This window comes from Columba livia, chromosome 11 (assembly GCF_036013475.1).
Source record: "Columba livia isolate bColLiv1 breed racing homer chromosome 11, bColLiv1.pat.W.v2, whole genome shotgun sequence".
NCBI classification, from domain to species: Eukaryota; Metazoa; Chordata; class Aves; order Columbiformes; family Columbidae; genus Columba; species Columba livia.
In genome coordinates this window covers 19,704,079-19,718,690 of record NC_088612.1, presented here as the reverse complement: position 1 = coordinate 19,718,690, position 14,612 = coordinate 19,704,079, and the positions used below count along the sequence as shown (strand labels likewise).

The 14,612-nt window shown below is 48.1% G+C and overlaps 1 protein-coding gene across 6 annotated transcripts in view; it reads left to right on the top strand.

Moving 5' to 3' along the window:
• LOC110355089 (uncharacterized) overlaps positions 1–14,612 on the top strand; it is a 61,615-nt gene that overhangs the window by 43,007 nt on the left and 3,996 nt on the right. For 3 of the 6 annotated variants that reach the window (XM_065077105.1, XM_065077108.1, XM_065077107.1), the window contains 2 exons: positions 9,074–9,138; positions 11,679–11,831. In XM_065077105.1, the coding sequence (XP_064933177.1) occupies positions 9,074–9,138; positions 11,679–11,831 (218 nt within the window). The other 3 variants (XR_010475479.1, XM_065077106.1, XR_010475480.1) reach the window with 3 other exon arrangements.

Below are 14,612 nucleotides of genomic sequence, written 5' to 3'. Positions count from 1 at the left end.
AATAAGGGGTGGAGAGAGGGAGGTGCTTGGGCAACAGGGGGTGGTCCTAGAAAGTGGGAGGTGATAAGGTGGAGGGAGATGGTCGCTCCTTGTGGCAGCAGGTTGCTGGGATGTTTCTTGGCCAATAGATGTTTTACCATGAGTTGCTGCTTCATCCTGGGGTGATGCTGTGAGTTATTCCTGAACAAACCACTGGGGCTGCCCTGGTTATTGGTCCTTAGGCACCCTTGTGCCTTGTAACTGGCTGCTCAAAGTCCATTATTTCGGTGTTTCCATCACCCTGATTTGCATCCCTGGCTGAGAGTAAATCCTTCCTATAAAAAATGCTATGTATTTTTTTTCCAAGCATGTACACGAGGCAGTTTTTAGCCAGATATTAATTGGGCTTGAGACACTGTAGTCTATTAAAGTGGCCCGAAGATGGGTAGGTCAGCTTTCAGGGCCACAGCAAAATTAATCCAGCTCTTCCCTTAGTCTCCTAAAGACCAGTTTTTATTAGAGTAGCGAAGGCATGGAGAAGGGGGAAAAAATAAAATTAAACATAAAATAAAATAGGGACAAGAACAGGTCAGCAAGAAGAGGAGGGAAGACGTGCTGTGCACTGAAGAGACCAGATTGCCTGCCTGGAGGTTGGGTCGGGGGTGGGTTTTTTTAATTATTACTTTTTTCCCCTTTCCCTATCACGGATGCAAGATAAACAGAGACAGACGGCTGGAAAGTGTCCCAGAAAGGTCTCTGCAGAAAGAGGCCAAACGTGCTTAATGTGGATAAACAGCAGGCGAAGCATCGCATCACAAAATTGCAGGCAAGGTGGTACAAAATTAAATTCTTCCAAGCTGCTGCGGATGCATCAGGTACACGATGTATTTATGGGCTTTGCTGGCGTGGAAGGAGAAGAACCATGGGAGAGCTGGTACCCACCATCCCCACCTTGTTAAGGACTTAAATGACCTTAATTTTGCTTAAATAACCTTATTTTTGCTGTGCGAATCATTGTGCAGCAGCCGTGCCCAAGGCTCCTGTGCATCAATGGAGTGCAGAGCAGAGTGGACAGCCAGAAAACATGGCTTTTGGGGGTTATTTTTTAATGTGGGTGACTTGCTGGTTGATGCAAACCTCCAGAAAATGTATCTGCTTGTGACATGTGGTTTTACTCCACCAAAGGGAAAGCCCAAACCTGTGTGGGAAACCCAGGTGAACCAGGGAATTTGGGACAGCAGAACGCAGGGGATGAGGGAGGAAATAAGTACAAAGCCTGAAGTTGAACCATTCTGGATAATTTTTTCCTTGATATCTTTTGTATTGTTGAAGTGGTTAGCTTACTGAGTATTTTATTTTTAATTATTCCCATGAGATCCTGATGAGAAAACCCACTAAAATATAAATATGTGTGTTATTTTTGTATATTTACATTTTATGCATTTTTATTTATATATCTTTTATATGCTTTTATTTATATAACTTATATATATGTCCATACTGGTTGCTTTTCTAATAGCCCTGGTGATGCCCCCTTTGGCTTATATATTTCAAAGCCTGGGCTCTATAGAAGATGTTGGTGGGCTGTGTTAGGTGATTCATGGCAGTCTTGTAGGGCTGGTGAAAGGGAGATCTCCTGGCACAGAAAGAAAGTCATCCTGAAAATACTAACCCCCAAAAGCACATTTTTCTTAGCATTTTGCACCTCGGCATCCCATACCCAGGCGCCGGTGCCTTTTTTTATCTTCCCGATGTCTCCCGCAGCAGATCCCGCTCCTTGGGACTGCGTGTTTGTTAAACCAGATCAGAGCCGGGCAAGGAGGAGGCAAAGGGTGGACATGAAAGTTTAATGGCTCCGTGTCTCTGAAGGCTGAAAATCAGGCTGCTCTGGGTGGTTTTTCTGTTTTTCTGTCTCACTCGCTGCTGATTTTTAGCATGGTAAATGTTTAAAGAGCTGCTCCCCAGGCCAGGAGCTGCAGCAGGGACCCTTGATCCGATGCTTGGGGAGGATGGAGAGATCTAATACCTCTTTTATATATATATATTTCTTTCTTTTAGGGCTTGGCTATAAGGCAGGAGTCCATATCCACTCAGCTTGGCAATAAACCTTCCTTTCGTCTTCCGAATGAGAGAATAGCGCTGGTCTAACAGTAAATAAAGGTTATAATACCCAATATAAACATTCCTCGGTGTCCTACACCCACATGTCTGCATGTTGCCTGGTTACAAGTCGAAAAGGCTAGTGGCTTATTTATCTAGGAAATATGTCCTGGATATAACCTCATGTCTGAATTTAAACCCATGTAATTCACTCCGAGCAAACAACAGGGTAGGTGAGCTCTGTGTTATTTGTCTCCTTGCCCCCTGCAATTTTCCAGCTCACCCTTGAATAAACCTGATTTCCAATGACTAAAACCTCCAAATGAGGAGCGAAGACCCTGCTGATGATTTAATTGCAGCAAGTGGTTATTTTTGAGCTAATAAGCCAAGCTGAGGGCAATTGTTCTTGTCTGTTCTCAGTCCCCAAACAGTTTTCTGGAGCAGAGCATCTTCTCCCAGCCCCAGACGGGCTGTCTGTTGGTGAGGCAATGAACTTGGACGGCTGGCTGGCTCTCTGACTCCCCTTTTCCACTCTCTCCTGCTGCTTTTTGGATCTGTGCTTGCTGCATCTGACCCCATTTTGCATCTTTTCCTTCAATCCTCATGAAATCTGGCCCTCCCGCTCCAGGTCTGCTGGCTTTGTCTGGTTAAATCAAGGTGAAGATCCACCACGTCGCCTGTTTCCCAGGCTGGGACACCCCAACACAGCATCCAGCATATAGATAATATATATATACACACATAGATAATAATAAATATAATGATAGAGCCCGAGCAGAGGAAAACCTTTCCTAAAAGACGGAAAAATTTCCTTGCAGGGAACATGGAGCCGAGCTTATATATTTCAAAGCCTGGGCTCTGTAGAAGGTGTTGGTGGGCAGTGTTAGGTGATTCATGGAACCACTTTTATGGCGGATCTATTCTTTGCCTCCCAAGGTATTTCTATGCAGGCAAGGACCTGTGAACTTTGAGGAGTTAACAACATTATTTCGCTTTTTACTGCATCGACATAAGCTGTCAATATTCCCTTGACATCTTGCAAGAAGCCAGTTGGCAGGGTTGTTCATTAGGAAATGGCTCAATAAAAGTGCTTTATTTAAAAAAAATATTGAACCTGTAAAAGGAGGTAATATAATGAACAAATGGAGTAATACTAAAAGCGACGTCCTTGGTGTCATCGCAAAACCCACGCACTGCGAAGCGGTGTCCGTAAATCTTGCTGGGAATTCCCAGCAGCTGCTTAATTAGGCCACATCAGGTAATCAATAGGTGAGGCCATGCCATTAGCTGGAGTTATGGGTGGCTGGGGAATTCCTTTTTCTAGCTCTGACGGCCTTTCCCACCCGGCTGTGGGGGAAGAGGGAGGTTTGGTGTTGCCATCCCAGGCTTTTCCACCCCTCATCCCAAAGAAAAATCTTCTCATGCTTAATTTTTATCGGTTCGTCCTCTTGCCAAACTAAATGCAAGCTGCGTGGCCAGAGGTGTTTATCAGAAGAGCATGGCTTTTCTTCCGTGTGGAAAACCCCAAGGCTGGGAATCTGAAGCCAGAAAAAGCACAAGCAATTACCTTGGATTGGCCACATTTGATATGTCATCGCCTGGCTGGAAATGCTGCATTTATTTACACATGCGTTACGAAGAGGAAAAAGCGATGCCCTTATTGTTCATTCATCTCGGCTGCGCTCCCCGCCTGGTTTGATGAGCTTTGCAGGCGTTCGCTGATAAATCTTTGATTTCGAGGAGTTAAGGTCATGGTCTGCTTCTCAGTGTACTGGGAACAAAACATCACCAGGGGCACACATACGTGGGTGTAATCGCTTATATTTCTTAGCTGACCTGGGTTGGGAAGGACACTCTTATTTCTGCAGCCATCTCCTAGATGATGCTCTTTGTTGCAACCTCTTGGTGAGGTGGAGATACATATGCCATCTTGTCCATCTTCACCAGACTCTTGGACCTACATGGTGGTGAATAAGTGAGCCCTGAGCACCAAAACAGGGATGGGATGGGATGGGATGAGGAGCGAGAACATGTTATTTCGCTGAGCTGGGGAGCATTAAATGGCAATGGAGTTGTGTTTGTGTAGTAGCTGTATATGGGCTTGCTCCCTTCAGCAGTTTTCTTTCCATTAATAAGTCTTTGTAAATGTTCCCGGGCATGTAAACTTTAAATAGATAGCTTGTCAGCTGGGAGCTGAGCCTTTCATAGATCTCTTTGATGGAATAGTTTTTGAGAATGGAGCTGGGGACAGGGAGGGAGAGTTTACAGCCCTCCATCCATAAAAGATGAATAGGTTGCTGGAAGATGCTGCTAGAGAAGCTAAACAGCTATTTGGATGATGGTGGATCTGCTACTGAAAGCGACTTCTCCATCCCAACGCCCAAAATTGCACAATGATCACAGACACACCATTTTTTAGGACATCGGGCTTCTAGGTCATGGGTCTGAATGCTGCCTGAAAGCATCCCTGGGTGGACGTGAGATGTTTAAAGCTGGAAATATTCACATTTTCCCTTTTAGAGGTTTCTGCCCACACCTTTCTCTCGTGTGTCTTGTGGCTCGTAGCTGCTGTGCCAACAATCGGAGCTCCCTGGGTGACAATTTAGAGAGGTGTCAAGGGAGATCAGAGGGGTGGAACGGCTCATGTACGAGGAAAGCTTAAATAACCTGCTCTCATCAGCAGAGGGAAGGGATGACAGATGGGGTCGGCAACACAGGTCCATAAAAACCCGAGCGGCGTGGAAGGGCGAGCAGGGAGCGATTACTCTTCCTCACAAGGCAACAACCAGGATGAAAGGAGGTTTAAAACAAAGACAGGACCAGTGGTGGTGAGTCTGACTGGTTTGGAATGGTGTGGATCAATTCCCCCTCATTTCGAAGCTGGAGTTCTAGAACTGGTCTCTGTTGGTGGCATCATCTGCCTTCCTCCAGTCCTGGCTCTGGTTTGCCTCTCCATGTAGTCTTGAGATGCCTGGACACAGTAAATATTTGGGGATGGTGCAGCAATCTCCAGAGCTTTTCCTTTTTATGGTTAAATAACTGGAAAAGAGCATTATTTTTTGCATTAAAAATTCATCTGGAAGCGGTGAGGTTTCTGAGGATGTAATTAGCTGAGTTCTCCTCCTCCATCAGCTCTCTCTGAAGCTTCTTGGGATCACGGTTTTCTCTTTTCTTCCTCATTTCACTCTTTCTTAGCCTTTTTGCAACTTGTTTAGGTTTCCCCAGACACTGGGTGGGATAGGTTATTGCGTGAAGAAAACAAAGTAGTTAATACAGGAGATGAGATCTGGCCCATTTCCTCCTCAAGAAAAAGCTCTGAAAGGGCATTTCTTTGCATCCAGACCTCTTCCCCCTCACCCCCATATGCCGCATCATTTAACCCCATTTCAGCCTTTTTGGTTGTTTTTATTTTCTTCTTTTTTTGCCCCACCTTCCCTCCTGACTTTCCCTTCAGCAAGTCTTTCCAGATACCCATTTTTCCTTCCACATAAAATGTAATGAGGATGATGCCTGAATGTCTGGAAATGCTCTGTAGCTGGCAGGTGGATGGCCTGGCTCTTCCTCTCCCCTCTGCCAAATGATCAGCTGCTGAGGGGTTAAATTACTGTTTAAAGGAGTTCTCAATTAGAGCCCTGATGATGGGGCACGTCCTCTCTGAGACTCTTTGTCGGGCTAATTTCCCCACAGGGGTTCATGTTTCCCTTCCACCCCAAAGGTTGGTTGTGTGCTGGGGGACCCTCCCCCTGCCTCGCTCTTAGCTCTGAAATTACAATTGAGATTGATTAAGATTTATTCTTTTTAATTAAGATTGAGAAGCTGGAACCCCAGGGTGCCCCAGCCTGGGGAAGAAGGACAATTACGCAGCAATTACACAGCTTTATAATCACATTATCCATGGGCTGGAGACCGAGATCTACCCAAACCATTGTAAATAGGTCAGCAGCAAACCCAAGAGATGCCAAACGACTTGGGCAGCTTGCTGAGGGGCTCTGATTCAGGTTGGAGGGGAGATGCTGGCTCAGAATGTGATTTGGAGACAGGATCTGAAAGCTCGGGGGTCTCTGACTTGTCCCTCGATACGCACCGGCTGAGCTGGCACTGCTCAAGACCTCGTGCATGTTCCAGTTTGGGTGTCCTGGTTTGGGGATACGGCTTGAACTGGCTCACCCAGAGCCAACCTGAATTTTCTGCACCGTGTTTCTCCAGCTCTTCCTTCAGGACCAGCTTTTGGACGCCAGGAGTCGCGTTATTAAGTGTTTCTTCTTCTGGATGCAGAAATTTCTGATTCTGCTACTGTCTCCTCTCCTGGTTTTCATCCCTTTAATCTCTGGTTGTTTCTAATTAGCAATGCTAACCCGTGCTGCACTCGCCTTTTATCCTCCACTAAAAACAGGCTTGGATTGGAATTAAACAGCAAGATACAGGCTCCAGGCTGGTTCTCCCAACGAGGGAAGCAGGGGACGGGGTCAAGAGGAGCCAAGCAGGTGGCTTGGTTGGAACTCTTGCTGCCCTTGCCTGGCTGATCCCTCTCTCCTCTTGCTCATAGAAGATGCCCATCAACAGGGCGAGCAGGCTCAGAGAAGGTGGCCTCAGAGGGTCCCCAGCCAGCTGAAAGGGAAACCACCCCCAGAAAGTGTCCTTTTCCCTCCCCATTTTTCTAGAAAAACAGAGAAGTCCTTGGGGCACCAGCATCCCTCTGCCTAGCGATGCTCTGAGCTTATCCTCATCTGGCATTTCTTGCTCACCGGCTTCTTCTTTTCTCACAGTTTACAAATCAGTCAGCTTTGCCCAGTGAGGGAGAATTGATTCAGATGGCAAAACACCTTTTTTTTTTTTTTTTAATTCCCTCTTTTTTTTTTAAGCCTCTAAACCCAGCTTTTCATTCACCTGAAAGCTCTGAGCTGAACCCAGACACCTTGTCACACTCACAGAGAGCTGTGAAAACAGTCTGTGCTCCCCCCTTCCTGGGCTGGTGCTGAGAAATTTTCCTGTCTGGGCTTAAAGGCTGGAGAGTATCTGGAGAGCATCCTCCATGTCCATGTCCCTGCAGTGTCCCCTGAGCTCCCTCCTTTCTCCTGGCGCTGGGGAGGCCCAGCACAACTCAGGGGGAAGGGGCAAATCCGGGCTGAAAACTCTTCTACCTGACTTTTTACAAATGAAATTGCAAACTTGGAAACTGCTTGTCCGAGTAGCCTGGTTTGGACCACCACCTCCCCGCCTTTATGAGGGTCTGGTAGGTCACAAGAGCAGATGACAGCCCCAAAGCCACCGCAAGGGGCCATGTTGTCATCTCCAGGGCCTGGCAGCCTCTGTGCGCCCTTTGCAGGATTAATTAACTGAGATGATGAGCAGGGAGGTCGCTGGGAGCCAGGTCAGCATCCCTCACAGGGGGGATGAGGTCAGTGCCACCAAAGCCCAGGTGAAGGTCCTGCAGCACCTTAAGCCACTTTAGAAATTGTGTGCTGGGACTGGGGAATCACAGAATGCCAGGGATTGGAAGGGCCCTGGAAAGCTCATCCAGTGCAATCCCCCCATGGAGCAGGAACACCCAGATGAGGTTACGCAGGAAGGTGTCCAGGCAGGTTGGAATGTCTGCAGAGAAGGAGACTCCACAACCTCCCTGGGCAGCCTGGGCCAGGCTCTGACACCCTCACCCCCAACAAGTTTCTTCTCAGATTTAAGTGGAACCTCCTGTGTTCCAGTTTGAACCCATTACCCCTTGTCCTATCACTGGTTGTCACCGAGAAGAGCCTGGCTCCATCCTCCTGACACTCACCCTTTAGATATCTGTAAACATTAATGAGGTCACCCCTCAGTCTCCTCTTCTCCAGCTCCATAGCCCCAGTTCCCTCAGCCTTTCCTCATAAGGTTGCAATTAAATCCTCCTCATCTCCATCAGCTGAAGCAGAACCAGGGCTAAGGATGCTGGATTTTTGCTCTGTTGGGATACAGGGATGGGTGTCTTTGCCCCACAGCAGTGGCAGAGTGATGGTGGGAACCCACCAGCAGCCACCCAACGCATGTCATTATATTTCTGAAAGCCTTAAAATCCCCACAGTCACTTCAATTTATGGCATTTTTTTTACCTCTTTTCTCACCGGGAGCTGCAGCATTTGACTGCAAGATGTGGCACCTGCTACAGCATAGCCTGGAGCCATCGGCTTTGCAGTGATGGGTCAAGTGACCCAGAGAAAGGGAATTATATATAGAAAGACAGGAGATAGAGATGTCATTAGAGAGAAGCCGGGAGCCAGGAGAGAACCTCTGGGCCTGCTTTTTTTTTTGATGGATGAAAGGAGCTTTACTTCAGTGAAGAGTGTTATTATATTCAGATTCCCATTTAGGCTTCTCCAAGTTGTACAACAAAAGGAATTTTAAATGATCTTGCAAAATTCATGTTACAAATCAATGTAACCTGCATAAATCAACCCAGACGGAACAAGAAGGAAAGGTTGATGTGTGGGTTGTTGTTTTTTTTCCAAATGCTTTGCTGCTGTGTTCCTGAACTATAATGTACTTTTCTATTTATTTGTATATATATATATATTTTTAAGGAAAACATCAAAATCAAAACACGGGGTCCCCAAACCTACTCATGCACATTGACAGGGTCTGTATTTCTGACCATTACGGTCTGTAGGATGCTTATCAATCACTCAGGGGTTGGATTTGGGATCTTCCAAGGAGGAACAGTAAGGAGCTTTGGTTGCTGCTTTATTTATTCTTCTTCTTAACTCCTTCTCTACTTGAGGATCTGGTTATCTGGGCTTGAAGATTCTTCATTTAGGTTATGGTTGGACTTGATGATCTTAAGTGTCTTTTCCAACTATATTGACTTTGAGATCCTAGGAAGTTAACTTTCTCCATTGTGAGTAAGGAGTGGGGAAAGGGAACAAAAAGAGAGGAAAAGAGGGGTCATGCTACCACCAGTGATGTAGGGAATGGGTTAATAGATCCTAAGCTGCTAAGAATTATCACCTTTTCTCTTTTACAGCTGGGGAAATTGAGGCAAGTGGCCACCATGCACCTTGGCTTGGACTTTGTCATCTCCCCAGAAAGGTAAAAGCCACCAAAGGGCCATAAATCCCCATGAGGTTTAAAGGAGATGCGAAAAACTCCAGCAAGCCTGAGGATTCGTTTCTCCTCAGCTGGGCTGGCAGGTGGAGCAGAAAATCTGCCGATATATTCAAGGTCTTAATACGTTTGGGAGCGTCCAGGGGATGTTGGTACGGAGCCGCCGAACGGCTTTTATCACTCCAGACACTTCTGCTGACACGGAGCGATTTGTTTTGCAAGGGATGCTCCCTGGGCAGGAATCAGGGGAAGGATGAGCTAATGCTGCTTGACGTACTTCGCTTAGGAGATAAGATGAGGTGAGGAGGAGGAGAAGAATGTTGGGAAAACCTCTGGGGAGGAAAATTGGGAAGGGGTTGGGATGTTTAGTGGTACCCAAAGCCCAACATCCCGGCCCAGGGCTGACTGGGATGCTAAAAATAACGATTCCCAGGCTCTGGCAAGGAAGAACTGGCACAGTTGAGGGTGTTTTGTAATTATTTTATTGGCCTGGGATATCTTACAAGGCAGAGCGTGGTGATGAGGCATAGATGTCCATGAGACACTGAGGCAGATTTATCCCTCTACATTTTAAGCCAAACATTGTTCTCCAGCTGAAACAGGAAAGATTTTTAATGTTTCCTATTTTAGATGGGCGAAAATTGTCACACAGAGGGAATTCTTTGCTTGTTCTGAGGGTGGGAGGAGATGGGGAAGGCTGAGCAATGCGGTCACACTGGCCCTGGCTTAGCTCGCAATGGCACTTCTGTAAAATGAGGGACAAAAGGCAATCCCTGCAAAAAAATACAGAGCAAATTGGTGTGCATTTATTTACTCAATTTATTTCACCCAGCAGCTAAAATCTGGGAAGATCTCAACCCTGTCTTCCTAATTGCGGAGGAGGGCTGGCTGTGAGCATCCCCATCCCGTTACCTGTCTCAGCTTGGTTGTGTACCAGGAGCCCGCAGGGGTCTCTGTCCCCTTCTTGTCACCTGAGCAAGAAGGGGCAGACAGATCACTCCGGCAAAGCCCCAAGACCTGCAGCATGGGGTGCTGGCCACATTTTGGGGCGGTTTGCCACTGTCACGGGCAGTTCAGCATCCAAACACAGCACCAAAGCTGGAGCTCTCAGCTAATAGAAGTGTTATCCCAGCTCTGGGATGCTCAGGACCTGAAATTTGCTGCTGAAACACACGTTTCATATCTGAAACTTCATTTTCTTGCTCTCAGTTATAATTTTCCCCCCGCTGCACCAGTTAGCCACCTATCCCGACCCCTCCCCCTGCAAAATTAACCTTCTTTAGCCTGAATAAAGTGATTTTTGCAGCTGTCTGGTCCACCCACACCAACCTGCCCGTGCCTATCGCATCTCACCCAGCAAAGCCCAGCTTCTCCTCTGGCTGCATCAAACCTCTTTCTGCTGCTTCTGGGTATTTTGCAGAGTATAAATCACTTTTATCAAAAGGAAGCTGGCTTTGGGCTTGTAGCAGAAATTCCCTGACCTCCTAGGTTGTATTTTTTTTCTCTCTGTAGGATTAACAAGGTTAGTCAATGAGCGTGAGCCGATTTGGGGTCGCTGCTATTCCGAGCTGGGTTTAGATGCCGCGGCACGGGCGGCCGTGTGGCTTCGCGGCGTGATGCAGCTTTTGCAGGATAAATGAGAGCATCTTCATAATCAGCCTTGGACCGGCTGGGAGCTAAATGGTTTAAAGGGGACGAGTGTTTTGCTTGTGAAAGGCCTTTTCACGGGGTGCTGTTGTTTTTTGGCGGGGCTAATGGCTTTTATTGGGTCCCCAGCCTGGTCCTGGTGCAGGTGACAGGAGCCACAGCTGCATCCTCCTCCCTCTGGGTCGTGTGTCCCCTTTTCTTTTCCACAGGGGGGGAAACTGAGGCACAGCTGGGGCAAGCGCCCTCCAGCTTTCTAGCTCCTTCCTCCAACACCAGTAAGGCCAACTGGAAAGACTGGGAGCTGCTGGGACTGTTTCAAAGGGGAAGAGGGGGCACCTGGTAGAATTGGGCTTTACTTCTGCTTCCCAGGGCTGAATGGCTGGAGGAAACACCTCCATGGGGCAAAGATACATCAGCTTCCAAGAGGATAAAGTTTTGGTGTTGCTGGAGAAAAAAGGGTGCTTATTACACCCCAGCAAAACCCCAAAGCTCTTGTGGTTTGGGTTTTTCAGCTCCCATTTCCCAATTCAGTCTCCACACGCATCCGGATCTGGAGCAGCTGCTTCCATTTCCTCGTCAGCAACAAGGCAAATAAGCAGATTTATATGAAATAGCCACCTCTCCCCAGCCCAAAAGCCAATTTATCTTTCTTTTTTTCCCCCAGACAGTTCATGTCACTGTTTCAATTGCTCCTAATGGAGATGTCCATCACGGGTGCGTGGGCGAGGACATTAACCCAGATATGATTCCAAGCAGGGAGGGACACATTAATGACCATTTAAACCTGTGTACATAGCTGGGCTGGCTGAAGATGATGGCCTGATTTCTCTTGCTTTCTTGACAGGTTAATTTTTTTTTTCCTTCTCTCTTAAACCCAGCCTTATGTTTTCAGGCTGGCCAGGCCAATTCAGCCTTGTTTTGCTGGGGAGGAGGATGAGCATCCAGAGATGCATCCAGACCCAGGGCGAGACCTCTCACCCTTTCCTCCAGGAGACATTTCATCTCGAGTATCTTCTGCAGCACATATTAAGGTAAAAGAAACCCCCAAACTCAGTTCTTCCTAGCTGGTGACGGCATAAAGGAGCTGGGTTTAAGGACTAACCCACACTAAGCATCCATCCAGCCTTGACTGGAACAGAAAACCTTCTTTTAAGAGTAAGTGCCAAGGTCCTAATGTTGCATTATATAGTATAAAGCAGAGTAATACTCAACCAATTACACTAATGCTGCTTATTTGCTCTGGTTACAGCGAGTAATTGCTCACCCAGAAGCTATTAAATTAGATAAGAGCAGAACAAACAAAACTATTCATTTTATTCACTATATATTTATACACCTACCACTCCAGAGTGGAGGCAGCCACCGCTCTCTGGGTGTTTGCTGTTCCTCTTGTGAGCCAGACAAAGCCATTTGTCATGGCTGTGGGTGGTATTTCTCCTTTTAAAGTGGTTGGAGGAACATGTTGGGGGTTATTTATCTGCTCGGCTTCCTGCTGGTCATTTCGGGGCCTCTCCCAGGCAAAGGGGAAACCGAGGCACGGGAGAGGAGCATGGCCACGACCTCACTGTTGACTGTGGCGAATTAAATGAGGGGTTTGGGGACCCTGTTGCAAACACACTTTGTCCTGACAAAGGTTTGGGGACAATCCTCTGCTGGTGGCAAGTGCCACCGCTGTCCCAGCCCACCCAGGAGAGTGTGGGCAGGAGGGCAGCGATGGGTTAAACCTGGGCAAGTGTCAAACACCTGAGAGGAGCCAGAGGGAATAAAGGGGGAGGAGGAGGAGGAAGATGAAGACGAGGAGGAAGAAGAGGAACAAGATGAAGAAGAGGCGGGAGAAGAGAAACAAGATGAGGAGGAGGGAGGAGAAGATGAAGAAGAGGAAGAAAGAAGAAGAATATAATGATGATTAATTTCTTGTGTTGGGGCGGGGGGGTGGCTGGAGCATCCCTGCCTGCTGCTTTGTGGCTCCCTTGGGGTGAGCAGGGGTTGGGCGCTCTGAGGACCCCCCCAGTTCCTAACTGGGCTGGGACTGCTGGAGCTCAGGGTATGGCCCTGGCTCCTGTCCCTGTTTGCAGCAGCCCAGGGCTGGGATGAAGCTATGGTGAAGCAGCAGGTCCACGTCACAGTGACTGTCACCTCCCCTTTGGGGTCCCACAGTGGGGATCATGCACCCCCTAATGAGGGTCTGCTCGTTAAACTACTTCATTTAACCCACATTAACACCAAAAGGGAAATGTTCAGGATCCTCAAGCTGGTGATTTGCTTCTAAATGTGCTGCTGCACCCACAGAGGGGCTGGGGGCACCTGGGGAGCATCAGTTGGGGGATCTGCACCCCCTCAGGACCTGACCAGCATCACTACCCCAGAGCAACACAGCAAAATTTCACTGTATTATTTAGGTTATAGAATCATCCTATAAATAACCTGCTCCAGAGAAGTCTGCTGCAAACACCATGCTTTAAAAAACATGTTATTATGCACTCTGCCTCCCTAATTAATTCCATTTTTGCCATTGCTGAGCGAAGCCCTTGGGCTGCCTGGCACATGTGCTGGGGTGGAACCCTGCGGGGGTGCTGGGACCCCCAGGGGTGTGCTGAACCCCCCAGTCGATGCTGTGGGATGGGTGAGAGAGCTGTTTTTTAGGCTGCTGAGGCTGCCATCTGCTGATATTGGGACAGCTGAGCCACCTCAGGTCACTTCTTCTGGGCAGGGGAATCCTCAATACTTGCATTAAAATTGAATAAGAAAACCGAATTTATGCATGGGTTTGTGTTATTTTAGGGTGTTATTTGGCTGTTGGGGGTAGCAGGCAAGGCCAGGGAGGTATAAAACCTCCCCGAGGACTCTGCTGGTTGGTTGAAATTGGGGTGCTTGTCCTGCACGGCTGGGTGCAGGCAGCCCTGCCAGACCCAACAGTGCACCCATGGGTGCTCTGATGCCTCCAGGTGGGAAGATGCTGGAGGAAACCTCTCCCCTGGCTGCCCAAAGGAAGCTTTAGTGCCTTTTTTTGGGGTTTTCTGTAGCCTTTGAGCCACTGCCCACCTTGTGCAGGGCTGGATGAAGATGTCCCCCACCCCAAAATCTGGCCCTGGACTCAGACATCAGGCCCGAACGTGGGAGCACGGGAAGAACCTCAAAGCTGCTGAGGGGGATGTTCCTGGTAATGTCCGTGCAAGGAAATTTCTTTTCCCTGGATTTCCTGGTACAGAGACTCAGGTACGGATTCCAGAAATTCTCTATTCCCTAATGCCACCGTCCCCATCTGGGGCAAGCGGTGTCCCCCGGCAAGGACTGGCTTGTGCTGGGGACCACGAAGGAGACCAGGCTCAGGAGATCAGAGGACGATGCCCTTTGGGTAGGTACACGTGGGTGGAAATCTTCATGGATTTTCCTCTCACCTCGAGGAACATGATGGATTTTCCCAGCTTATGCTAAGAACCAGGTTGGGTTGCAAAGCATCAAAGTGATCCAAACGAGCTGGAAACTCGAGGCAGGAGTTTTGGAGAGATAAGGGAGGCGAACATTCCTCATGCAGAACCACTGAGATTAGGGCGATGACAACTCTATTGCATTTACAAGCGGTAAGAGAAACCTCTGGCGAAACGCAGGCCTGTGTGATGGGAGCAGGCACCACGCACATTAAAAGGATTGTCACCTTTAATGTCCCCAACGGCTGGTCCAACACTGAGAGCTTGTTTGAAATCCCAAGACAGGTCTCAGAAGCTGTATTGCTTCTCCACACCCTGCTACCTTGCATGGGATGCTTGGCAGTGGCTTGGGCTGGCACCCAGAGCTGGGAGTTTGGGTGAAGC